The sequence below is a fragment of the Crocuta crocuta genome, unplaced genomic scaffold, assembly GCF_008692635.1.
Source record: "Crocuta crocuta isolate KB4526 unplaced genomic scaffold, BGI_CrCroc_1.0 scaffold160, whole genome shotgun sequence".
NCBI classification, from domain to species: Eukaryota; Metazoa; Chordata; class Mammalia; order Carnivora; family Hyaenidae; genus Crocuta; species Crocuta crocuta.
The window spans coordinates 3,533,710-3,559,510 of NW_027527591.1; the positions used below are offsets into that span (position 1 = coordinate 3,533,710).

Genomic DNA, 25,801 nt, shown 5'->3' on the forward strand with positions numbered 1-25,801 from the left:
CATTGTGAGCTGAACAAAGGATGCTCATAATACTCCTCATCGGAATTGGGAGGGTCATCATCAGGCACAGATACCGAGATGGAGGGGGCTAGGAGTCTACGCCTCTCCCCGCTGGTGGCAGGTTCGTGGCTGGGGAAACTGTGTAGAGGACCCACTTGATCCTCAGTCCCTTCATCTACAAACAGACACACAGGAAGAAACTGCAGGGAGAACTGCACAAGACAGGCACAAGATCAGACAAACGAGACAAACACCTGCACAAGGACACAATGGGCTACAGAACCAGCACAGCGGGATGGAGAATTAGCAAGACCAAGCTGATGGAGGATGGGAGACAGTGAATGATTCATGCTTCAGTAGCCACTGAATTTACACTACGCCTTAGGCAACCTTGCCATTGCTTTAAATAAATCAAAGGCACTAACACCCCTTATTGTACATAATAAAAATTATCTATACATTCCCCTCAAATAAGTCAGAATAACCACAAAAATACTGGAATAGGAACAAAGCATAACAATACAAATGCATTATTTGGAAGAAATTTCTTCAAGTCGATTCTTTCCATGCTTCTGTCAATATATTTATAAGTTATAAAAGAAGAAAAACCTGATGCTATACAATTACAGAGGGAAACAATCCTGTTTGAAGCATAACCTTAATTATCTAGGATGCTCACATAGTTAGCACTTTGGTTAATTTAATTTTTTATTAATGACTTTTACCAGAAAGCCATTTTTAATTCCAATCCAGTTAAGAAAAATCTAGAGTGCATTATTTTTTCCTGTCTTTCTAAGGAGGGCACAGTGGCAGAGCTCTTTCGATCTTTCTTTGCATGCCAAATCCTAGGGCCTCCTTTCCAACACTGGTTCTTATTTGCATGACAGTGAACGAAGATGGTTTTAAGAAAGTCCCTAATAATATAAAACATTGTCTTTTCTTTTTCTTCTGAAAGCTTAAAAGAGATACAACTAGCTGAGAAGTTCTGCAGAGCTGACTTAACATTCACCAAGACTTTATTCTATGTGGTTTCATTTGCACCTCTGGCTCTTGGCTGTCTTTATATTTTAAACCTTCATTGCATATTTCTCACAGAAATGCTAAAAGAACTGCTCTCACTTCTATCCTTTCCAGTGTGTTGGCTTAGAAATCGGCCTTATTTAAAATGTTTCCTTAAATACACAAGTGTAGGTCAGTCTGCTTAGCACTTGGATTCTGGTATATTTCAATGAGCGTTAAGGATGAGGACAAAAAACAGTATTTGGCTTCTGCTGTGGTATACACACTACATCTCAGGCCTACATGGCAGCTTACTGACTTTGTTAATCACTATTTACTTATTTATATAGAGAAATAAGTTTTCAATTTCATAACTTTCAATAATAAGAATTATTAAGATTTATTGAACGTCTGTGTATCTATTTGTATAATATTTATTTCTTTCAAAATTAAAGCAGATTATAGCATTTATTTGAAAATGCATTGTATTTTTAGGGCAGTAAGTTATTTTCAGCAACCAAGTGCTGACAGCTGGAAATAAATCTGAAATCATAAGGATACTAAAATAACATTTTATAGAGAGAATACTTGTAATCTTTTGAGCACATTATTTACTGATTGTTCCGTGTTATGGGTTTCAGGATGGATGCTCAGAACTTTCTCAGCCATGATGCTTATTATATCAGGGGGTAGCAGAAGCCTAAAATTACAGTCGGTATTCTTAGTTCAACTCGGCACGATTTCTCAGCTGCGCAGATAAGTGACTGAGATAATTGGCCTACCATACAGGCTGAATCATACGTCCTGGGCTTGTCATATGTCCTACCCATTCATATATCCTCCATGACTCCTTAAGGCTCTAAACACCTCAGATATGCAAGTCACTTCTAAAGCTTCCAATATGCTCAATAGTTTGCATGGATAATCAATAAGTGAAAATGGCATATTTGTCTCCCTGCTTTTCAACATCGTCTGGGGAGAAGGGATGACTATAATGTAAAACGAATGAATTTAAAGCTGAGAGCTGGTGGTTTAAAGGCAATAGTCCTTGAATGTGTTAGCCTTTTGAAGATTTTGATCTCCTCTTTCTTATTGCCATTGCTCATATTTGAAAGTGTCAAAATGTGAAAACAGCACTCACTGAGTCTTGCTTCAGATCTGTAACATTTCAAAGAAACAGTATTTTCTATTCTGAAAACTTTCACTATAAACAGAGAACAACAAAAACAGCAAAAAAAAAAAACAAAAACAAAACAAAAACAAAAACAAAAAAACTTTAAGGGCTGCAGTGAAAAGGAACTTCTCTGTAGTATTTGTATAGCCAAGCAACTCCAAAAAGAATGTCTGGCAAAGCCCCATCTTGGTACTATGAGCTGTATGTGCTCCAAGTCTCTGTTGAGGACCTATGAGCCTCAAGTCCATCTACAAGTTCCAGAGATGTGCTAGGGAAGTTATACTAAGAAGACTGTGGCTAGCTAAAACCAAACAGTATGCTTGGCTCCAACAATAATGATAGAAGAAATAGAACTTATTTGCTACAGAATCGTGCATGTCAGGTATTCTTGGTTGTATTCTTGGGGTATCCCACACCCAGTGGAGGTGGGATACATATTAATTATAAGTAAATGACTTATTTATTTTGGTATGGTTTCAAAAAAAGAGAAAATTGGTCCAGGAGCTTAAACAAACAAACAAACAAACTCTCATTGGAAGATCACTGCCGTTTCTTAGCCCCACATTAAGAACTGAGATAAGAATGGCTTTAGGGACACAGAGGGCTATCATTGCAGGGACTGGGATTTGGCTTGCTATCCTGAATTACTGGCCATGACATCCAGGGGAAAGAAGTGGAAGTGAATAGTATCTATCTCTGTGGGCTGCTGGGAGGATTAAATGAGGAGATTCTGAGAAAATGCCAAGTTCAATGCTGAATTCCCTGTATGTTAGCATCTTTGTCTTTGATCTACTCGGACAAATTGTCATGAACCTGTGCTTTCCATTCATTTGATACATCAAAGCCAACTTGAGAGATTTATAAAAAGTGGATTCATTTCATAAGTTGGTTTTGTTGTGGATTAAGTGTTTCCTTTTACTCTAAGTACACGTGTTTTGGGGGAGGGACTCTGCTTTCACCATGAAAATATTCTATTTCATTTGATAATGTGATATTTCAAAGGATAGGGTTATCTCATGAAATCTTGGACTTTTACATAGTTCTATAGCATAATGATATTATTCAGAAATGAAGCTTACATGATTTCAGTGGAGGAATACATTTTCCCTAATTTGTTTTCATATAATTTTTTTTAAAGCATTTGCAAATTTGTACTGAGTTAAAGTAGGGTTTGCCACATAAAACCCAGTCTTGGTCTGTCTGTACCCTTTAGTGTAAATGAGTAGTCACTTTGTAATAGAGACAGAGTCTCTTGGGGGTATCCGTGGCTCAGTGATTTTGCCTGGCCTGGCATCACAACTTCTGTCCCACTGCTTAGGGCAATTGGCTCTGCTTACATTGTTCTCCAGTATCTCTAAGCCCTTTTACTCTGCAAGCTTTTGCTGCCCAGAATGATATGGAAGGAAAAATGCTTTCAGATCAGCAACGATAATGTTACTACATCACTGACACAGGAAAACACCACCCTAGGATTCTGGAGCAAACCTAAGAGGACAGAAAGTTTCTTGGTTCTATTTTCAGATGATTCCATTGTTCTTGCACAGGCTTCCAAACTCTAACAGTTCAGTCCAAATGACAACTATTATGGTTAGGCCAAAAAGAAAAAGGAGATTAATTTGAAAACATGACAACTACTGCAGTATTGATTCATTGCACCCGAGTTTCCTTTTAAGTGTGTTGCTTATTTATTTTTTCCATCAAAATCCCTTTGTTTCCCCAAACAAGCACACATTCTGAGAATTATTATTAAATCAAGTATAATAAATGAATATTCATAACTTACAGTAATTAACATCTTAAATTATTGTTGGAGGAAACGTTTATGCTTCCCCTTTGGGAAAGAACAGCTTTTAAAATTTTGATAACTAATAAAAATAATCACATCCTCAAAAATCACTGAATTTCTCAATTTAATCCAAGCACTGTCTAGCATTTGTATAAATGAATTGGTAGTCACATGCTTTTAGATTAAAGTTTCCTTGAGGCTGTGTTGAGGTAGGTAAAAAAATTCTCCTAGATAAAAAACCCACATGCTCCTTTTCCACTCAACCTGCTATAAGCTACACCTTCATAGATTTTTTTCTGGGTCTTTGCAAACCAATTGGTTTGAAAAACTGAAGAGTTAAATCCTGTGGCTGTTCACTAATTTATTTTCTGATAAACAAAACCTAAACAAAAATGTTATACATGCTTTCAGGGTGGTCTAAAATAAGATAGGGCTAGTAGAATTATTTAGACCCATATCTTTCACATATGTAAGGTAAGACTATTACCTGATCTTTTAATGAGGTAAAGTTTATATAATACACACATTTTTTTTCATATAAGTAAAAAATGATTATCCTTTTAAAAGCAAATCATTAGTCCTTCATATAGTTTAATGTTTTCTTTCAAAAAAATTTCAATGAAAATACAAGCTTGGTTTGAAAAATGTTAAGGATAAAACATCTTGGATCATCTTCAATATGAAGTAAGTTGAAAATTTCCCCAAATGTCCTCAAAATAACTTGGGGAAAGCAATCTCAAAATATAAGGAAACAGTTACTCTGGAAATCGTATCAAAATGTGAAAACAATTCTATGGCTTATTTATATTTTTACTATATCCATGATATCACCTGTCAGAAAGCAGACTGGGTGAATTCCAGGTGGATGGGCGGATCCTACTACCCCTTCTTCTCCAACTCCCATATAAGAGTAAGAAGAGTAAATTACTTGCTTTCCACCCAATTTTGGAGTGAACATCACATCCAAGTGAACGTCTTGGGTTAAAAAGATTCTCTGACACATTTTCAATGACCTGAGGGAAGTACAGCTGGCATGGAAGGCTTTCTACCACATTCTGAGGGAAATCCAGGCTCATGAACCAAGTTGACTACTGCTGACTCATAAGCTCCTTTACTACTCAACCCCTCACTACCCAGTAGCCATCGGAAGTTTTCAGTTCCTAGAACTCTTCATGCTTTTCCCCACCTGAGTTCCCTTGCACTTTATGGTCTTTCTGCCCCAAATGCCCTTTCCCTGAATCTTTGCTTGACCAACTCTTCTCCATGCTTTTGAGTTCAGCTCCTTAACTGTCTCCTCAACATCCAATAAAATAAGATTTCCCTTGTTCTATCTTAAAGCTCTGTTCTTTTCCTTTCTAGTGCTAATGCAACTTGAAATTATTTGTAAGCTTATTTATTGTATTTGTGTTCTCCACCAGACTGTGTGCTCCTTACAAGCAGGGATCATGTCTGTTTTGCTCACTAGTATATACTTAGAATTTGAAGAGTGCTGGGAACGCTAGGTGCTCCATAAATATGTGCCAATGAATGGATGAAAATAAGGCCAACAAAAATCTTTCAAAACTATAAATGAAAAGATCAAATCACATTTTCAGGAAATTAACTAATAATCCTGATTATATCCACTGATTATAGTCCCCAAATTTCTTTTATTCTTTAGAATAATTTAGTTCAGTTAACAGTATTTCAGGCAGCAAATGCGAAAAGAAAAAAAAGTCCTCAATTTAGGAAAGAAAAACCTCACTAAAAGAAGTTTAGGTTTATAAATCTGTGATAATCAATAAATTATGTTTATAGATAGTTCACAGTTCTGTAAATTGGAAAATTTGTCTCAGGAGCTCAAAGAATATTTTAAACAAAACTAATTACAAATTATTAAAAAAATAGTGAGTCTTTTGTGATGTTGTTCAATTTTTAACCCAGTAAAATAATTGCTAAAAAGGTCAACAAATGGAAAATAAATAAAACAATAAGGGAATAAAATGGAATAGTATTAAAATTCTGATATTAGTATACACAAACTAAATTATATTGAAACAACACTTTAGCTATAGCTCTTCTCTGTCTTCTAACTCAAACAATATACAAAAGTGAGCTGATCTGTCAAAAAAACAATAATAGTTTGCTTTTCAATAGTGCCTCTCAGCTCAGATTCTGAATGAATATTCTTCAAAAGCATCCCTCTGTTTTATTGGAACTGAAAAGCTGACATGGCATTCCATGTTGACTAAAAGCATAAATATATTCATAGACAATAACAGGTCTCGGCAGGAAAGAAGCCATGATCTCGGCTTCCAGTTCACTGCTCTCATATCAGATTGATTCACTGACTTCTTCATTATTCATTAATATTTATTGAGGGTTTGCTATGGGCCAGGCCCTAGGGAAGGCCTTGGCAGCATAATAGTGAGCAAAACAGAAACACTTTTGGACAACACTTCCTTATAATTTCATCAATAAATTTACTTTTGTTCAGTTATTTCTAAGATAGGATTGTATCTTCTCTGCCAAAACATTTTACATTAATTAAGTGAACTGGTTCTCTGTAGTTATTTGAGCAGTTTAAACAGTTACCTTCTCCTGTATCAAGGAGATTTTTCCTTTCTCATTTACTATATTCCTCTACTTCTGATTTTGTATAGATAACTGATTATACATTTATGTAGAGTCTTTGTTTCTTCTTGACTGTCTGACAGAGACGAATCTCAAGCTGGGTCATGTACTAACCTATAGTGAAGTCCACTGCTTATGCAATTGATGTTCATTTATACTTTATCAGAAGACAAACCTCAAAAAGTCCAATAGGCCTTACCTTCCTCCACTGTGACTGTCTGTTCTGAGGCTGGTGAAGGAGGTGGAGAAGGAGGCAGATTAGGTGTCTCTTCAGCTGCTAAAGAGCAAACAGTGGAAAAATGAGATACAGCAATTAATCCTGCTAGGTCAGTAGATGGGTAACAGCTCTGCAGTCTCTAAAAAGGCCACTCCACGAAATTTAGGAAAAGATTCAATAGTAAGTTGTGCTTGACTTATTTTTTGTCCCATTACCTGATGCACATATTTTAAAGAACCTAAAGGGAAAGAAAAGCATTTAATATTTTAAAAAATTCATTTTGTCTTCCCTGTAAAGAATGGGTTACTGATGCCTGCTAAAGTTCTATCATTAATTCCATTAATTTGTGTCTGCTTGTTTGATTAATAAGATATCAAACTGGCCCTAATCTCCTATATTCAAACACACAGGCAAGCATTGTAATTTGGATTTATCTTGGCTGACTGAAAAAAAATTAGAACTCTATATTGTTCAACTTTTTGTTGGAGCTTTTGGGTCACAGGCGACTTCTTAATTCCTTGACCCTGTAGGTTTCTATATAACATATTCTAAGGTTTCAATTTTTTAATAAATGGGTGGGGGGGGGTCTTCTATTTAAGGAATAGAAGTGAACCACAAGCAGAAGGTCAATGCTTTAAATAAGATACTTTCCCTCCTGTTTTTAGAGAAAAATAAACTTTTATAATCAAAGAATATTCTACTGCAAATAATGAGTATTGATTACTCTGGAAGAGCAGAAATTTTACTGCTTAATTTCTTGAGTTGTTTACATTATTTAAAGGGGTGCTGACCAGAAAATCAAATATTAAGGGTACATGAGACATATATTGGATATGTACTATTTTTTAGGCTTTAAAAACCATACCTTTCCATGGATTAGTTATATATACCTGTGAAATAGACATGTGTTGAACCTAAGAGTTTTCCACCTACATCTATCTATCATCTATCTATCTATCTATCTATCTATCTATCTATCTATCTATCTATCTATCTATCTACCTATCTGTCGAGGAGGGGCAGCAGGCCTTTGGTTAAGAATGTTTTCTTTGAGGCGCCTGGGTGGCTTAGTCGGTTAAGCTCTGACTTTCGCTTAGGTCATGATCTCGCGGTTTGTGGGTTCGAGCCCCGCGTCGGGCTCTGTGCTGACTGCCAGCTCAGAGCCTGGAGCCTGTTTCACAGTCTGTGACTCCCTCTCTCTCTGACCCTCCCCTGCTCACGCTGTCTCTCTCTCTCTCTCTCCTAGAAATAAATAAAACATTAAAAAAATTTATTAAAAGAAAAAAAAAGAATGCTTTCTTTGGTAAGCACCATTACATTACCTGTTTGGCCATGGAGGGCATCTGACTTGTGACCAAGGGAGACAGCAATGTTATCTAGTGGCCTTAGATGAACCAAGTGTATCCATCCTGGGATACAAAGTCACTCATGATTCTAACAAAGCCCGGACTATAGGTTTTCTGTAGCTGGTTCAGGGAACCCAAATAAGACTGAACAATGACTCACCAAAATCCATAAAGGGAAATAATCATTTCTAATGAAAGCTTTAACACATTTTCCATACAAGTTAGTGTTGTGACATCAATATGCATTGGCTTTATTTTTATAATAAATATCTCCAGTAGTCTAGAAATGAAAATTTAAGGGGGATTTAGGGGCAAAGTCTAACTATAGGCTTATCACCCTAAAGACTGTCCAAATATCACAAATGAGCCTGGGAAGAAAGTGAAAAAAGGTGCCAGCACCTCCCAACAGAGGTGTTTGATGAATGTTATATGTAAGGAAGAAGTACGAGGTAGGGCCTTTCTTTGAACACCAAGACGTGGTCCTGTGATCCGGGTGCAGCAGATACAGCCCCTGACTGAGTGTTCTTTCCCATTTACCTAAAGGCAGAGCTGCAGGCTGAACTTTATGTTGAGCTTCTTTCTCTTGTTCACCTTTCAGGACTGCTACAGCCTCAGCCGTGACTACTTGAACAATCCTTGCAGACACCTCCTCTGTAATACACAGGACAAAAGAAAAGAAAGTAATGAGACGTCCAAAACAGGCAGCAAGGAGGAAAAGTAAGGAAACAATATGGCTGATTAGAATTTTATTTTCTGTCTTCCCCCACAAAACAAGTTCAATAGAATTTATTAAATTGTAGATAAAACACAAATACATATTTTGCAACCAGAAAAATAAAAAGAATAAAGAGAGAAAATAAAAGGACTTAGCATTCTGGGTGCTATGCAAAATGAACACTGAATGAAAAAAAATAATTTATTTGTATGGCAATTTATTTTTAAAATGCTGTTCACGCAAACAGAAACAAAGTTTTTGTACCAAGTAACACAAATTCAGAGAAGGAAAACCTCATTTTGGATTTAATATAAAATGCTTTGTGGTTTTCTAGAAAACTTTCTTTACAATAGTTTCTATGCTGATTTGCAGAAATACCATGATTTAAAACCTAGAGAAGATGCCTCAAAATGTGAATTGTGATTAAACTGCATTATTCAGGATCAGTGTAAATGATACTGATTAAGAAAAACCTGGGAAGATAAAATTTAAATGAAACACATGGAAATCATGTATCAGATGGTCTCTTTCTAAAGAGCTACTACTTTTTTAGACAGCAGAGGTTTTAAAGATGTTTAAGGCCATGTGATATATACTCACCTCATCAGTGCAATAGTTTCATTCAACAAGATGGGGTTGGGGGGAACGGTCATCGTTAAAATGACCAGTCTGTGAGATGCCAGATAATTGGCCTGAAATGGCAGCTTCTGGAGCATATCCCAATGCTAATTTTATATAACCAAGTCAGAAAAATATTCAAGAAACAGTGTTCTATATATCATCAACTAAAAATGAAAGAAGCCTTTTGAGATCACAAATATATTCTAGATTAGAAATAAATTCTCCAGAATTTGACTTTTCATTATCTTTATATACGAACACCTATCATTCTAGCAAATAATCCCACATACAGCCCTAGACAAGGAGGGTTGGGGTCATGGGATTTGTTCTCATAACGTTAGCTTTTAGAATAAATATTTACTTGGGAATCCTATTTTTTGCCAGTTTTGTTTAGATTTAGCCTTCCCTGCAAAGCCTTCTCACCCCACCCAGGATGACAGAGTATACTGCTTAAACCCCAGCTTTTGGGATAAGCAATCCACTTGAATGGGATTTATCTGAATTTTAAAAGCTAGATTACCTGATTGAGTATATTTGCCATTATATATCCAACTTCCTGATTTTTTAAATAGCCACTTGACACTATAACCTACATACAGCCTTGACAGATGCACTGTAGAAACAGCCTTATCTGGAGTGGGTAGCAGTCACAGTAATAGAAGCAGTATTTTAAAAATATGGGCTCACTATGTGCCAGACATTTGCTAAGGTGTTGGCCCTCATTATTTCAATGAATGATTTACTATTATTATTCCTATTTTGCAGATGAGGAAACAGAGGACTAATAAAGTTAGGCCATAGAATCAGACATTCTCCCTATAAATACCATATTTAGGAAACTGACTTTCAAATAACAGGATATTGTAAAATGCCTTAGGTACTATAACTAAACTAACTTTGATTTGTTATTTCTTTTATGCCTCAAGTATAATTTTAGGAAGCTGGAGACCTCATTCAAACTTCAAGTATTCAAAGAGCAAGTACTGACAGACTACTTAAAATTATTTCTGAAAAAGTTTTAATTTTTAAGCAAGGCTCCAGCATATTTGTCTCATATATTTATGTGCTCAGTACTTTTCACAAAACATTTTTAATACAATACATTTTTTATACTCTCAACATAGCTTAAACTAAACTTTAAATATTGCAAAACATGTAATGAATAATTATGATTTCAAACTAATAAGATACAGCTCATTCTTGTAAGGTTGTTTTATCCTATGCAGTTAACTCACAGCACCATAGCTTTAGAGCTAACAGGCTTGAAGAGCAGATTGTATCTATATTCTCTCATTTTGTAGATGAGGAGATGTAGGCTAGGCATGGTTATGAGATTTGCTCAAGTTCACACAGCCAATGGAGGAAAACTGAAATTAGAACTCAGGTTTCTTATTATACTGTTCTTTCTCTCAAGTTGCAAAACAGCAGAAAGAATAATGAGAAAATAATCATCACCTTCCGTAACAGTCATGGGAGAGTGACCAGTGGAAATACATAAACTCTTCTAAAGGTATGAACTAAGGAAACCTATTGCTATTTTCTAGTTACTTCATACTAAGAAATTTACTCGGAATGGGGCACCTGGGTGGCTCATTCAGTTAAGTGGCCGACTTTGACTTAGGTCATGATCTTGCGGCTTCATGAGTTCGAGCCCCGCATCAGGCTCTGTGCTGACAACTCAGAGCCTGGAGCCTGCTTCAGATTCTGTGTCTCTCTCTGTCTCTGCCTCTCCCCCCACTTGCATTCTGTCTCTCTCTCTCAGAAAATACTCAGACTAATTGGGTTTCAACCCCTCACCCATGAAATGGAAATAATAATAGCACTTGTCTCACAGGTTTCTGTGCAGACTCAATTGCATAATTATATAACAGGCCTGGAACATCAAGGAACAAGACTTCCAAGGAGTTCTTCACCAAGTTGTCTTTATTTCTCCCAGTCATACATTCTTCTGGGTCTTCTACCTTAGTATTTCTGCTTTAAAGAAAGAGCAACTAAAGACAGACCAACTAGGCTATGACTATTATGAACATCAGATAATAGTTAACCTGCAATCATCTATGCTGATCCCAGGGACAGTGTTTTTCTTTTTTCTTTTTTTGTTTGTTTGTTTGTTTGTTTTGTTTTGTCTTTCCTAGACAAAGCTAGAGGGAAGTAAAAACTTTGTTATTTGTCTTCTGGCTTCATATCCATTTTCCGGGCTACATAGGTCCTGGGCTGTGACCTGCTCTAGATTTCTGCTGCATCTCAATTCAGAACCATCTTCTGGACAGCACTCCAAGAGGCATGGTAACCACTGCCTTCTCCTGAGAACAATTAGCAAAATGAAAAAATCTTTTAGAGGTAAGAGATTAAACTAAATTTTTCACTGTTTATTTTTTCTACTTCTTTATTCCCCTTTCCTACTTTCTACTCTAATTTTTGGTTATTTTTTCTTTGATACATTATATGTATAAAATTATAAATAGGACTTAGTTGTTCATAAGATTAAGATCATAAAGATGAATCTAGATTACACATAAACTGGGAAATTAGTATACATAGCTGAAAGGTAACATTGATCTTCATAGCTGAAAACATTATACTTCTTAGCATAAATGGAAATTATTAAACTCTGATATCTTTCTTTTGATCATCTAAAGTTTTCTGGTAGTGGATATTTTTAGTTTATGTTAACAATTGTCTTAGTTAAGGAATGTATGTAATTTGTATTTTATTCTCATTCTGGTTAATGTCAGGTTCTCAATGTAATTAACTAATAGTATTCTTTGCATTAAAGTGAGAACCAGTATTTGAAAATTATTATTTTTCAATAGTGTCATGGTAGTGAGATAGTTTCTGTAAGTAATATAAAAATATTTCATGACATGGTTCTAAAGTCATATATCTAAATGAAGTGAATGACAAGCATGATTTACTTTGGTAAGTAACTTGCCCATAAATCAGTTTGAAGGAAAACATTAAAATCAACTTACTTAAAACAAATTTGTCTAATAAAAATGCTTTTGATTATAGGCTGATATAAAAGAATGGATTTAAAGATACAACACAGGTAATGGAACCATGGGTGATAACAGATCATCACTATATAGATAAACACCTTTAAGTAAAAAGTGAAATCTGTCTTAAGAACTTATTCTGGGCAATGGGGATTGAGTCAATATTCAAAAAACAGTATCAAAGCAGTCCTTGGTAGATAAAATGAATTTTGGAAAGAAATAATATTTTTATTGGTATTGGGGAAATAAATTGGTAGAAATATATATAGGAGGTAAATAGGTATAAGAAACTAATAAGACATGCTCTCATCTCCAGAAACCTACCTGATAGTCCTCAAGAGGTATTATGTAAGCTGCTTATATTTCACCTAAATAATGAACAAGCATTATACTGTGATACAAATTTATTAGATAAGTTGCTATCCCAGGCACTTTTATTTCCCATCAAAATATTGAATCCATACAATAATACATTTTCTCAATGGGAAAACTGGCAAAATAATGGATAAAGGTAACTTACTATCCCGTTTAGACATCATTTTGAATTACATCAGTGTAGTTCAAGTATTTTATAGTAGTAGTTTGGTGTCAGACAATTCTGCCTTTATCTCTTATTAGCTGCAAGGGAGTGACAATCTCTCTAACCTTCAGATTCCCCATCTGTAAAGTGGGAATTAAACTGGTGTTCATCTTTTGGTGTGTTGTGGCAATTAAATGCAATGATACATATCAGTTACTTACTTAAATTCTATATCACTGGTTTAATCACTCTTGCTGTCTTGTAGCCATCTAAGTCTATAATCATCATCTGACTGACAAAATATAAAGACATGAAAGTGTTTGCCATATACTGAGATAAATTTTACTTTACCTATAGTATTACTCAACACTATGCTATACTATTCAGCATTTAATTAAAGCTGTTATAACCTTTTGGTTATTTCCAAGTGCTGATTCATGTGATATCATTGCTGTGCTCTTCTGGTATTTTATCACGTCAAATTTTTTTAACACAGTCTCAAGGCCCTGTTTCTTGGCACATATTTCTAGTTCCGCTATTTTATCATGTTAATCTTTTGATATTGCTTGGTTGATTCATAACAAAAGCAACTGGAGTTAAAACTTTCTCAGTGGTCCTGGAAACTTCAACTTGCCTCTGAGCAACACATGACATTGTTGGTAGACACAGAAGTTTGATTTTGAATGTGTACCCTTTGAGTTTTCATCAGGACCAGCTGTGATTACTTGAACATGCAAAGGCTCACCAATTAGACTGTGAACAAAAAATCCAAAACAAGTTGGCATATGCTTGAGAACATATTTTTGTTGATTTCATTCAGGTTGTTAAGAGAGAAGTAAGAGACGCTAACAATAAATTCAACCATATGGAATATAAAAGCCAGTAAATGTTTCTGCTTTTAAGAATAATGGATATAATAATGCTGTGTTAAAAGAAATGACAAGTAAGCCTACCGTACACTTGTGAAAGAAGGAAAACAAAACAATTTTAGACAGAATGCTCCTGTCAAGAAAAGGTTTTTCTCAGTAGGGTACAGAATGGTTGCCTAGGCAACGGGTGCTAATTGCTGCTGCTGATGGAAGCTAGTCAACAAGGAAAGCACTGTGTAGTTGGAAGCACTCTGTTAGACAAATACCCTTGATAAATTCATAAAAACAGGGAAAGAAGAAAAGTTCCTTGCTTAATTTGGAGAGCAAATGGTTCCTCTGAAACTATTTCCTGTAATCAACTGGTGAAGAAGGAAATTCAAAGAGCAGATTGTTGGGTTTTTTGTTTGTTTTTTCCTCGGCACCTCAGCATTAATTAAAGAGGCCAGCATTGGCATATTCTTCCTTAGTCAGACTCTGATTGATCTCAAAAGGTCACCCTTGCCAATGCTGCAGCTGTAGGTCTTTGCATATCAGCCTTTTCTTCCAAAGAGTTCTTCTAACGAATTACTGATTAAAACAAAGATCAATTTAGTTTATGGGGGAGAAATCCATTGGAAGTAAAGTAAGTCTTGAGACATTATTAATAACACTAATAACACTTCTGCATTAAGTCCAATGAGACATCATCAATAACATTAATGGGAAGATGAAATATCAATAAAACTAAGAGACATTAAATAAATTCACATTTAGAGTAACCATGTGATAAACAAAATTAAACCGTGTGGGTAGAAATGCAGGTATGTGTGCATTTGTGTTTATGCGTGTGCCAGCACTCATACACATAAAAGTCTCTCCATGTTTTTAAAGTTCCACTTGGACTAGGGTACCTCAAAGACTCTGATCACCTAGAACGAGGCTAGGATTTGAGTGAATCAATGTTCATATTTTTTCAAAACCTAGGAATGCTTGAGACAGAGGATATGATGGAAAAATGGAAAAGTATTCCAGGTTCTAAAAAAAGTCATTGGAGTAAACTTTTGAAATAGAAGTTGCCTATATACCAGGAGTAGTTTTTACTAGTTACCTCTATAAACTCAGTTATTTCTTCTACGGAAAAAAAATGTTTGTTATGATAAAATGGCAAAAATCACCTTTTGTTCACTCCTTCTATTTCATCCTCATCATAGTATAACTTACATAAATCCTTAGAGGCCTTGTGACCTAGAAGCATATGGAATTTAGGAACTATGTGATGGGAAAATCACGTTGTTCACAACACATCGTAGGGTACAATCAGCACAAGAGGGACCAACATGACTTTTATGTAATTTTAATTTGCTTAAACCTCCAGTCCTACCATGTTTCTAAGAATGAATGTGCAAATAGCAGCATATAACATCAACCTTATGTGCTTTCTTCTTAGCAAGTCTTTCATGAGCTATAAATGTTTTAAGTAAGTGATTCTCCAACTTCATTCTATAACTGCCTATTTTATTTTTGCTATTGTAGCTATATAAAATATCATCCATAAATATTCTCTTTACACCAGCCCTAAAACCACTTGGCAGATTTCAAGTCACTAATAAGTGTATATGGTAATTCTTTAAAATTTTCAAATTATAACTGAATATATATACCAGAGAACCATATTTCAATAATCTGTGGGCAAAGGTACAATAGAATGAATGACATTATGAAATTCTGAAAACTAAAATTCTGTGAAATAAAACAAAAAAAAGAAGAAAGATACAGTTTTGATATATCCTTCTATTATTCACTAATAGTTTTTCTTAAATAAAAGCTCAGCCACAACACAAGATAAGTGTGGCACATTCTCTGGAAAAGCTCCAAGCAAGTAAAATTGATAATAGTTAAAGACTTCTTCTAGGACCTCTAAGAAGCAAAATCAAAAGACTTTGCAAGATTCCTTAAGTAAGAAAATAAGTGTCAAGTCCAAAGTTATATTTGTAATTTGGTCATATTATGATAGGAAAGAGGAAAACTTTAATAGAATTTTTAATTTCTTCATGACAAAAATTATTCTAGAATAAAGATGACTACTTTTGTATTCTGGATTGATTAATGCATCCCATGGAAAATGCTATTAAATGAATTCCTTTCCAGGGGCGCCTGGGTGGCTCAGTTGGCTAAGCGTCCGACTTCAGCTCAGGTCACGATCTCACAGTTCATGGGTTTGAGCCCCGCATTGGGCTCTGTGCTGACAGCCAGCTCAGAGCCTGGAGCCTGTCTTCAGCTTCTGTGTCTCCCTGTCTCTCTGACCTTCCCCTGCTCATGCTATCTCTATCTCTCTCTCAAAAATAAATAAGACATTAAAAAAAAACAAATGAATTTCTTTCCATCTACAGATACAAAAGTTTCATTATGTACAACAAACAAGAACAAGTAATAGTAACCAAAGTTTTCTTCAGAAATTTTCAAATAACATATGCAATCTACTTTTGAAAATACCTTCTAGAGATCTTTTTAAATAAAATTTTACATTGATGATTTTGCTTCAAGGTTGTTTACCACGTCAATCTGGATCTCTTCTCTGTATGTCGGTCTCATTGTTACCAAGTATAGTTCTAGAAATACTTGCAAATTGTGGGTGCCATCTATATTGTACTTAAATCAGCCAAAGACATTGAGGCTTTATATCAGAATGTAAACAACATCTAGAAAGCATAAAACTGTAACTGAGTATGGTAATTGCTCTGGTTGTTCTATTCTAGGAGCCCAGCAGAAAGACAAAAGTACATCGATTTTGATGGAGTGGCAGAATTGAGAAAAAAAAAAATAAGTAAGAACAGGATGCTATCTAGGTGGGTAGGCTGACATCAAGCAAGGCGACTGGGTTATGAAATGGGTTTGAGGGTGGGGATCCTGAAATGGCTTTAGATGAATGCAGACAACTTGAAGAAAATGAAGAAATGGAGATTCAGGAAGCAAAGCAAAAGGCATTCAAGGTAAGTTTTATTTTCTTCATAATTTTGCTTTGGGCAGATCCCACTGTAACTATACGCTATACTATGTTTAAAAATAGACAGTTTCATTTGGCATGAAAAACACAATCCCATGTAAGGGATAGATGGGGTTTCCATATGATATGGTAAATCAGATTTCATAAACCTTCATTTCATTTTATGGCAGTAAATATCCAATTTACTATAAAAAACATATGAAAAGGTATATTATTTTCTTCTTGAGATATAAGAAAAAATTCTAAATCAGGACTTGTAGCTTTTATTTTTTCCAAATGAAATTATGATTTTGTTATTTCATACATGGTAGATCATGAAAAGGTTGCCCAATTCCTGCTTCTAAGAATATGCCTGAAAATATTTCTGGTTCACTTCTGTTCCCCTTGAAAGTTTACCAATACCTTCTTCTCCACCTTTAGAGAGATTCTCCACCCCTCAATGTTTTATTTGAGCTTATTTTCAGGTTTTGTTTTCCTGAAGAAAAGTTTGCTATAAAAGTAAAAACTTTCATGAAATCAGGGAACTTTGTTATTTATGGGTTTTTTTGTTTGTTTGTTTGTTTCTTGGGTAATTCTGACATGCAACATGAAATGCAGAGGCATGAATAACTTGGTCTGATAGGAAAAAGAAGGTGATCAAAAGTTATAGGAAGAGAAGTATGGTTTTAATGCAACCACATGAATTAAAGCATCATAGTTAAAATTTTGTAGAACAAAATAAAAGAACCACCTCAATACTTTAATCAAATACATTTTCCAAAATACTTTCTAAAAAGCATATGTTATAATTTTAACTTCTCTATAAACCAAGTGAAGAAAAACACTTTGTATTTATATAGTTTTTTCATATCCAATCGCATCAAAGAACATAAGGCAGAGGTGAAACTCACCATTATTTGGGATATAGGAGACTCAAGTATTCCTAATTAGAATTGAAGAAATGCCCACCATTTTAAAAATTTACTTTAAAGAGTTAAACATAATTTGGGAAGTTTATATTCCTTCACATTAGAAAAACATAACAGCAAATTCAACTTTATCTGGTGATTCCGTATATTAAATTATCAGTGAGGGTAGCTTCAATTTACTCTTTCTTAAACAATAAAATCCAACTAGAAAGGAAATCTGTGTCACCAAAATATCCAAGTTCTTGACAGTATTTTTATTTTTTTTTAAATGCTTATTTATTTATTTTTGAGAGACACAGCATGAGTGGGGGAGGCTCAGACAGAGAGAGAGACAGAATCTGAAGCAGGCTCCAGGCTCTGAGCTGTCAGCATAGAGCCCGACGCAGGCTTGAATTCATGAACTGTGAGATTATGACCTAACCCAAAATCGGACTGAGCCACCCAGGTACCCCATCATGAGCAGTATTTTTAATGTTTCATTCAGATCATATGTTAAGTTCAATGTGGTTCACAGGGCATTTCAAGCGCTGTAATTTTCATAGGCTGGATGGCAGATACTTCATAAAGACAGGGATCACCGGGATCATTACTATACCAAATACACGAACTTTCCCTCCTAAAATGTGACTTTTGAAAGTAGCATCTACATTGCTTCAAACTCAGTTCTTTGTTTGTTTTCTGATTGAAATCAAGACTTATAAGAATTGGGTGAGAACTGGGGCGCCTGGGTGGCTTAGTCGGTTAAGCGTCCGACTTTCGCTTGGGTCATGATCTCGCGGTTCGTAGGTTCGGGCCCTGCGTCGGGCTCTGTGCTGACTGCCAGCTCAGAGCCTGGAGCCTGTTTCAGTCNTTTTTGTTTTGGTAAAGCTCTGAGTAAAGCAGATTTATTCCAATCTTTCCAAGGCTTTAGTCACAAATCTCTAGTTTTTAAGCTGATGAGAAAAAACAACAGATAATTTTTTAAGAAAGAGAAAATGTACACACCCTTTAAGATAAAGGATAGCAATATGCAAAATGCAGCAAGGAGAAAAAGTATCTAGAAATTTCATTTTTTAAATTGCTTATAAAAGTAATAGTAAATGATGATGATGATTTTCTCTTATGGAGAAGAAAAAAGTCTTATAATTATTAAAATACTTAAAGATTAGAACCAGAAAATATAAATGGGAGCATCTTTCATTTTATTATACTGAAAAGGAAAATAAATAGGTTACAAAAACTTTTATCACTTTTTAAAATAATGAAACTATAGAAGATATCTAATTGAAATCAAACATTTTTTCCTAAAGTTAACAAATAAATATCCCTGTTGTTCAGTAGAGAAATGCTATTTATTAACAAAGAACTTATCATTTGCAAATCATTTTATAGACTCTAAGATGAAGCAGAGAGAAAAAGGTCATTGGTGATATTTTTTATTCAGGGTGACCTTCAAAAATAGGATTCATCCCTCCAAGACAATACTGCTATATTCCTTTAAAAAAGGATAATAAATCTATGACTTAGAATATTCATTTGCTTTAAGATTCAGATTGTCCATTTGTCAGAAATGAAATATATGTGAGCTCCTGACCTAGACCAGTGAGGTGATCCTTACACGTTACACCCAGAGGATCAACAGGAGCACAAACTGTAAAGTTATGTTTGCAGGATATTTCAGTGTCGTTTCAAGTGGACCCAACTGTTACATTGGGCTCAATTTTGTAGGAATGAGCATAAGAATTTATTCACTGTCCATGTGTTTTTTAGCTGTTATAGATGTCTCTTAGAAAGGTCATTTATCCTGAGTTTCCATATTCTTTCCAGTTCATTAATTTTTACCATCAAGAAAATATTTCTAATCAGGTGTCATACTGCTATCTTAATTAAGTCAAAGGTAGATTTTCTTTACTCCAAACTTTAACTCCCAAACTTTAACCATGCCATATTCTGCGATATCCTTTCTTGACCTTCTTTTCACTACAGTATTTATGAGTTCCTACTTAATTCCTTTCTGTTCAAGCCCACAGTTCTATAGCCCTCACTCTGATTCTAGCTTCCTCTCTCAGTTTTTCCTTTTGCTTCTTTTTATCCAGTATTTCTCCCAATACAATCATTCGCTCAAGTACATTGCTCGTACTGTGAAATAATTTTTGTAGGCCTGTTTTGCTTATGAGATTCCCGATCTCAAAACCTAGCATGGATATGAACTCTCTCTTCTTTATATCAGTTCAAAAAATATTCATTAATACTCACTATAGGAAACAATCACTGTATCACATACTGAAAGGGACATGAAGATGAATAAAGCACAGTTTCTACCTCAAAACACTAACAACCTAGGGTTGTAGATTGGAACAGGAAACAAGTCCAGTAACACAATCCATATGATGAGTGCTATTAGCATGATATGAACATGTTACATGCAGGTGTTCAGAAGAAGAGGTTCCTTGGAGAGAATAAAATCAACATCAGTTCTGGATCTTTGACCATGGACTCTGAGAACCTCTCCTGTGGGGTATGCACCCTTTAAAAACATGTTGCCATCACTTGTTCAATGTAGAACATGAATGAAACCACTGATTAGCTGGGCAAATGTTTTAAGAAGAGAAGTGTGTTAGTTCACTCAGGGGAGCTGACCCTTCATGCTGGAGTCACTTATGGAAGAATCAGAGATGCTCATATCCCAACACTGTCTCAATCTGTCTTTCCAAATAGAAAATTTAGACGGAAAATCTTGAATCGAATTTTCAGGCTACTGAAGCGGAAGCATGCTATTAAAGATGACTTTTCTCTGAATCTTGATTCCTCTGTTATTACTCATTTTGCCTAATGTCTTCGGGTTTGAGGGCTATTGAAATAAGTTGGAGAATCAGACATTTTATTCTCACGTTGGGTTCTAATAATCACCTAGCATTTGCATATTTATTAAAAGTTGCAGTGAGAGACTAGGACATTGGTGTTCCTCTTTCTTTGCTCATCAGTTTGGCTGGGTTTCAAATTGTATTTTCTATGAGTGTTGCTGAATGGTGACTCATTCTGTGAGAGGCGTCACACCGTGAGCGGGCAGCAAGCAGCTCAGTGTCCCTTTCCCCTCAGGACTCATGATGCCAAGTCAGATCATGCTTTCACTACCAGATCTGCAAGGCAGCACCAGTTGTTCTGTTCATCTGCTCCTGAGATGAATTTCTAGACTCTCCTGACAGTCAAAGCACAGGCTTTATGTAATGTGATAAGGAGCAGTGAAGTGTGAGGGAATGAGAGGAAAAGCTTGGTACCCTGAAGCAGAAAGTCGCTAGGGGAGGAAAGATGGAGGAGTGATGACCGATGACCGTGAGATACTCCCTGGTCTACTAACCGCTTAGCAACAATAACATCAAACCCAGAGCCAGCCCTTGAGGTGGTATCTGGTATATAAGGACAGATATTTTTCTCAGGCACATACAAGTAATATAGTTAATTTATATGTAAGTTATACTTAAAAAATACATTATTGATCAATGATTAATATATTCTCAAGTTATCAGAGGAATTTATTTGTTGCAAATTACTATTAAAGTTGTTCTCTTATCTTTTTTATTCTTTTGTGAGGATAGAGTTCTTTTTATTTATTTATTTTTGAGAGAGAGAGAGAGAGAGAGAGAAAACACAAGGGGGGAGAGGCAGAGAGAAAGGTACATACAGAATCTGAAGCAGGCTCCAGGCTCTGAGCTGTCAGCCCAGAGCCCGAAGTGGGGCTCGAACCCACCAACTGTGAGATGATGACCTGAGCTAAAGTTAGATGCTTAACCAACTGAGTCACTCAGGCACCTCTTGTGAGAACAGGGTTCTTAGAACTAGAACAAGAGACATAGAGAGCCTGGGTGGCTCAGCCAGTTAGGTGTACAACTCTTGATTTCAGCTCAGGCATTATTTCATGGTCCATGAGTTCAAGCCCTGCATCAGGCTTTGCTCTAATAGCACAGAGCCTGCTTGAGATTCTCTGTTTCCCCCTCTCTCTGCCTTTCCCCCATCAAAATAAATACATGAGCTTAAAAAAAAATAAAGAAATAGAACATGAGACAGATAAAGGCCATGCATAATGCTAATCAAAACAAAGACTTAGGTTGTCCAAAAATAAATGCAGGAAGACTTGCTCCTATGACTGATTATTTTCATCTGCTTGCTGAAAATGAAAAGGATTTGGTGGGGCATTTAGAATTCTTGCCTAAGTGGAGATTTTAAAAACCTCAAAAAATACCTTAAAAAATATGATGACAAAACGTGATAGCAAATTAGAGAGGAGAAAATTAGATAACGTCTTGGAAAATACAGGATCAGGAGAGAGGTCAAGGAAGAAAATACAATGATAGGTAAATTATATTTACATTTAAAAACAAGCCAGACAGAATAATTTTACAAGTAGGTCTTAATTTTTCTTAGCTAAAGTCTATTGCACTAAGATTCAAATTCAACAAAATAATTTTTCAAAGTGTCAGTGTCCAAAGAGAATGATAAAACACTTTTTAAAAAAGTGATTCTGATTGTAGTTGTTTACTATAAAACAAGATGTAAAGATATGGAATGGATTTCCACCAAGCACATGAGAGGCATTTTCTGGAAGAATATACATGGGAGTAAGTGTGTATGCAAATTAATCTTGGTTTTTAAATATCTTATTACATTGTGTTAGATAGAGCCTTGCTCCTCACAACTGGAAGTGTTTGTAGGCAATTAAAATTCCAACGAACAAAATCATATTTTAATTTGTTAAGTCACTGAGTTTAATTAAAAGAAGTCTAGAGAAATCATGTTTTCCTTATATTTTGATTCAGAATTATTGGCTTAAGACAATCTCATCCTACTTTAAGACTTTTGCTGCAGAGCACAGATAGATGTGAAATAGATTTTTACAGGAAGAACCATCTTGTGCATAATTGCACATTTAAGTAAACAACGTTATCTGGTGCCCGTCTTTGCCTCCACTTGGTGCAAACATTTTAAGCTCTAGCTAGCAATACGTACTAGACACAAGCTCATACCTTACCAAGAGTAAGAGATATAGTTCATTATAATAATCTCCATGTAAGCAAGCTCTCCATCAGGTTCAGACCCTTCTATTTACCAACAAGACAAGCCACATTTTACAACTGAAGTTAATGCCCAAATCTGCTTCAAATGGTATATAGACACATAGGACAAAGCAAACATGACAAATACAAACCTTGTGGAATTGCTTTTTTGTTTTTTTAAATCGATCTTTGTCTTTCTTACTCTTTCCTGCCCCAGATGCCTAACCCTTCAAAGGAAACCACGGATAAGATCCCATTTTGTGTACTCATCCATCGGCGCCACCAGGCCCAGACGCTTCGCAGTGCGGCCCTGTGCTTTTCTGCAGATCCACCCTTGAATGCTAAATAACTCTGCACGCTCCTCTCTGTGCAGCTCAGGGAAATGGCAGCTAGAGCAATGAGTGGTTGCCATGGCAACAAGGAAAGGAAAATCTGCAACCTCTTGTATTGTTAGGCCAGAGTGTTTATTTGCCTTGTGGGGTGGTGCAGACGGCTTTAGTCGTTTCACGGGAGACATGGCTCTGTACTTTTTTGGCTCTGCCTACATTAATATAATATCATATACAATATGCCATATTTCAAATGGCATAATGACTCCTGCCAGTAAATCTCAAATCTAGGAATGGAGGCAGGAAAAATGAGAAAGGTAAGAAAAGGCAGGTTCAAATTTTCTAAGATGAAAAAGGGAAACAGAAGCATAAAGGTATATTCAACTTTCTGCACATGAATGATGACAAACTTTTCCTCCGTTACGTATTTTTAAGCCTCAATTTCTAAGTCCAGCAACAGCATTATCTCAGTATGTTGATCACCTGGCTGTCTAAGCTATGGGAATGTTAAAGTGCAGGTCAAGGCTTTCAAAGGTGCAGTTCCTTTGGTAAGCTCTGAAAGAGCAATAGCTCCTCGCCTGGAGGAGCTTTTACAGATCTCAGTGCCACAGCAGGAAGTAGAGCTGAATAGGATCCCAGGGATGTTGAGGAAACAAAGCAGCTCTGGAGAACTAGAATGCTGGTAACTGGAGAAATGTTTTTTTTTTTAATGTTTATTTACTTTTGAAATTTACTCCAAGAGATGGCTGATCCTGGTTTTTGATGCTCACAAAGGCCTTTACACTCTGACTGGTATTTCTTACTTGTGCTGAAAGCATTGTACCTTAGGATAGTCAAAATCATGAAAGCATGATTTTTTTACGTTTATTTATTAGTTTTGAGAGAGAGAATCCCAAGTAGGCTCCGCACTGCCAGAGCAGAGTCCTATGCAAGGCTTTCACTCATGAACCATGAGTTCATGACCTGAGCTAAAATCAAGAGTTGGATGCATAACCGATTGAACCACACAGGTACCCTACAGAAGCATAATTGTAAACACTTCAATGTTGTGCCTTCTATAAACTTCTGAGAATTGTCCCCTTTCTTGCTCCATTCATTTGAAAACCAAGACTTAAAGGTACAGGGATGGGGCTGTTCTGCAACAGAAGAAGGTGATAATTGATATTAGCTGCAGCTGGCCATACTGTTCCAAATCTGGCAGCATGGGGGAATGGGAAGCACATTGGTCTACGCAGCTGGAGACCTGCAGTCTAGTTGTGGTCATGTGATCTCGGATTGGTGACTACACCAGAAAAGAGGAGGACTGGAAGGTGGTCTTATTTACTGGCATCTTCCAGTTGTCTTTATATGAATACTAATATGATACGAAAGATAAGAAACTTAAAGATGTGGCTCCTAGGAGAGCCTGGGTGGCTCAGTCAGTTAAGTATCTGACTTTTGGTTTCAGCTCAGGTCATGATCTCATGGTTCATGGGTTCAAATTCCACATCGAGCTCTGTACTGATGGTGTGGAGCCTGCTCTCTCTCTCTCTGTCCCTCCCCAGCTCATGCTCACTCTCTCTCTCTCCTTCTCTCTCTCAATAAATAACAAAAATATTTTTTTCTAAGTAAAAAAATGATGCAACTCCTAATTTTCAGTCGGGGTTGGAACTGTGGGGGTACCAAATGCAGTCCTATTGATTTCTTCAATAAAGATGAGGCAGAAAACAGAGGAAAGGCTTATGATTCATGCTTTGGAAGACAATTTAAAAATGACTATTTTAAAACAAGCAAGAAGCAGAAAGAGACTCATATATACAGAGAATTAACTGATAGTTGCCAGAGGGAATGGGGTGAGGGGGAGGCAAAGATGCGTGAAGGGGAGAGGAAGGTACAGGCTTCCAGTTATGGAATGAGTAAGTCATGGGGCTAAAAGGTACAGCACAGGGAATACAGTCAGTGGTACTGTAAGAGTGTGGTATGGTGACAGATGGGAGCTATATTTGTGGGGAGTATACCATAATGTGTACAGAAGTTGAATCACCATGTTGTATACCTGAAACTAAAGTAACTTTATGTGTCAACTATACCTCGATAAAAAATAAAGAAAATAATTGTTTTAGTTTCACTATAATAGCAGCTTTCCTAAATGACTAGATTCTCAATGGTTTCTCCTTTTTTGGGGGGGCGGGGAGCTTTTGTGGCATGGCTTCTTAAGAGGTTACTTTAGTAAATAAATACAGGAAAAAATCATAAAGCAATCAAAAGTTATGCTACAATAGGTGAGTAAATAATTCTATCTACTTTTCTATGGATTAGCTTTCAATTGTAAGAAAAGAGACAAAATCTAGAAGAGTAATCTGTAAAAAAATATAATTTAAAATATTATTGCTTTCTAGAATTCCCTTCTTACCCTTTCCCAGTCTCAGCACATAAGATCACATAGATAAACTATGCCTATTATGGGCTTGCATGTCTAAAAATTAAAAACTATTATGGCCCAGAAATGAAGGTGAACATCAAAAAGCATAGGTAAGAGAGAATGAGATAAGATCTTTGGTTCAAGTGAGCCCACCTGATGCCAGAAGGAAGGAGGAAGGAGATGTAGAAATAACACTGCATTTATCATGGGATCTTGTTTTTAGAGATGAATAAAAATAAACAATCTTGAGGAAAAATTTGTTTCTAAAAATTAAGAGAAGAATATAGCAAAGAA

The 25,801-nt window shown here is 35.9% G+C and overlaps 1 protein-coding gene across 1 annotated transcript in view; it reads right to left on the bottom strand.

The window, feature by feature from the left end:
- Window positions 1–25,801, bottom strand: part of MAP2 (microtubule associated protein 2) — a 275,625-nt gene that overhangs the window by 43,570 nt on the left and 206,254 nt on the right. Inside the window, exons 6-7 of the mRNA XM_077771035.1 lie at window positions 8,673–8,786; window positions 6,772–6,849 (exon numbers count right to left, since the gene is read on the bottom strand). Of these exons, the coding sequence (XP_077627161.1) occupies window positions 6,772–6,849; window positions 8,673–8,786 (192 nt within the window). The remainder of the gene's footprint in view (window positions 1–6,771; window positions 6,850–8,672; window positions 8,787–25,801) is intronic.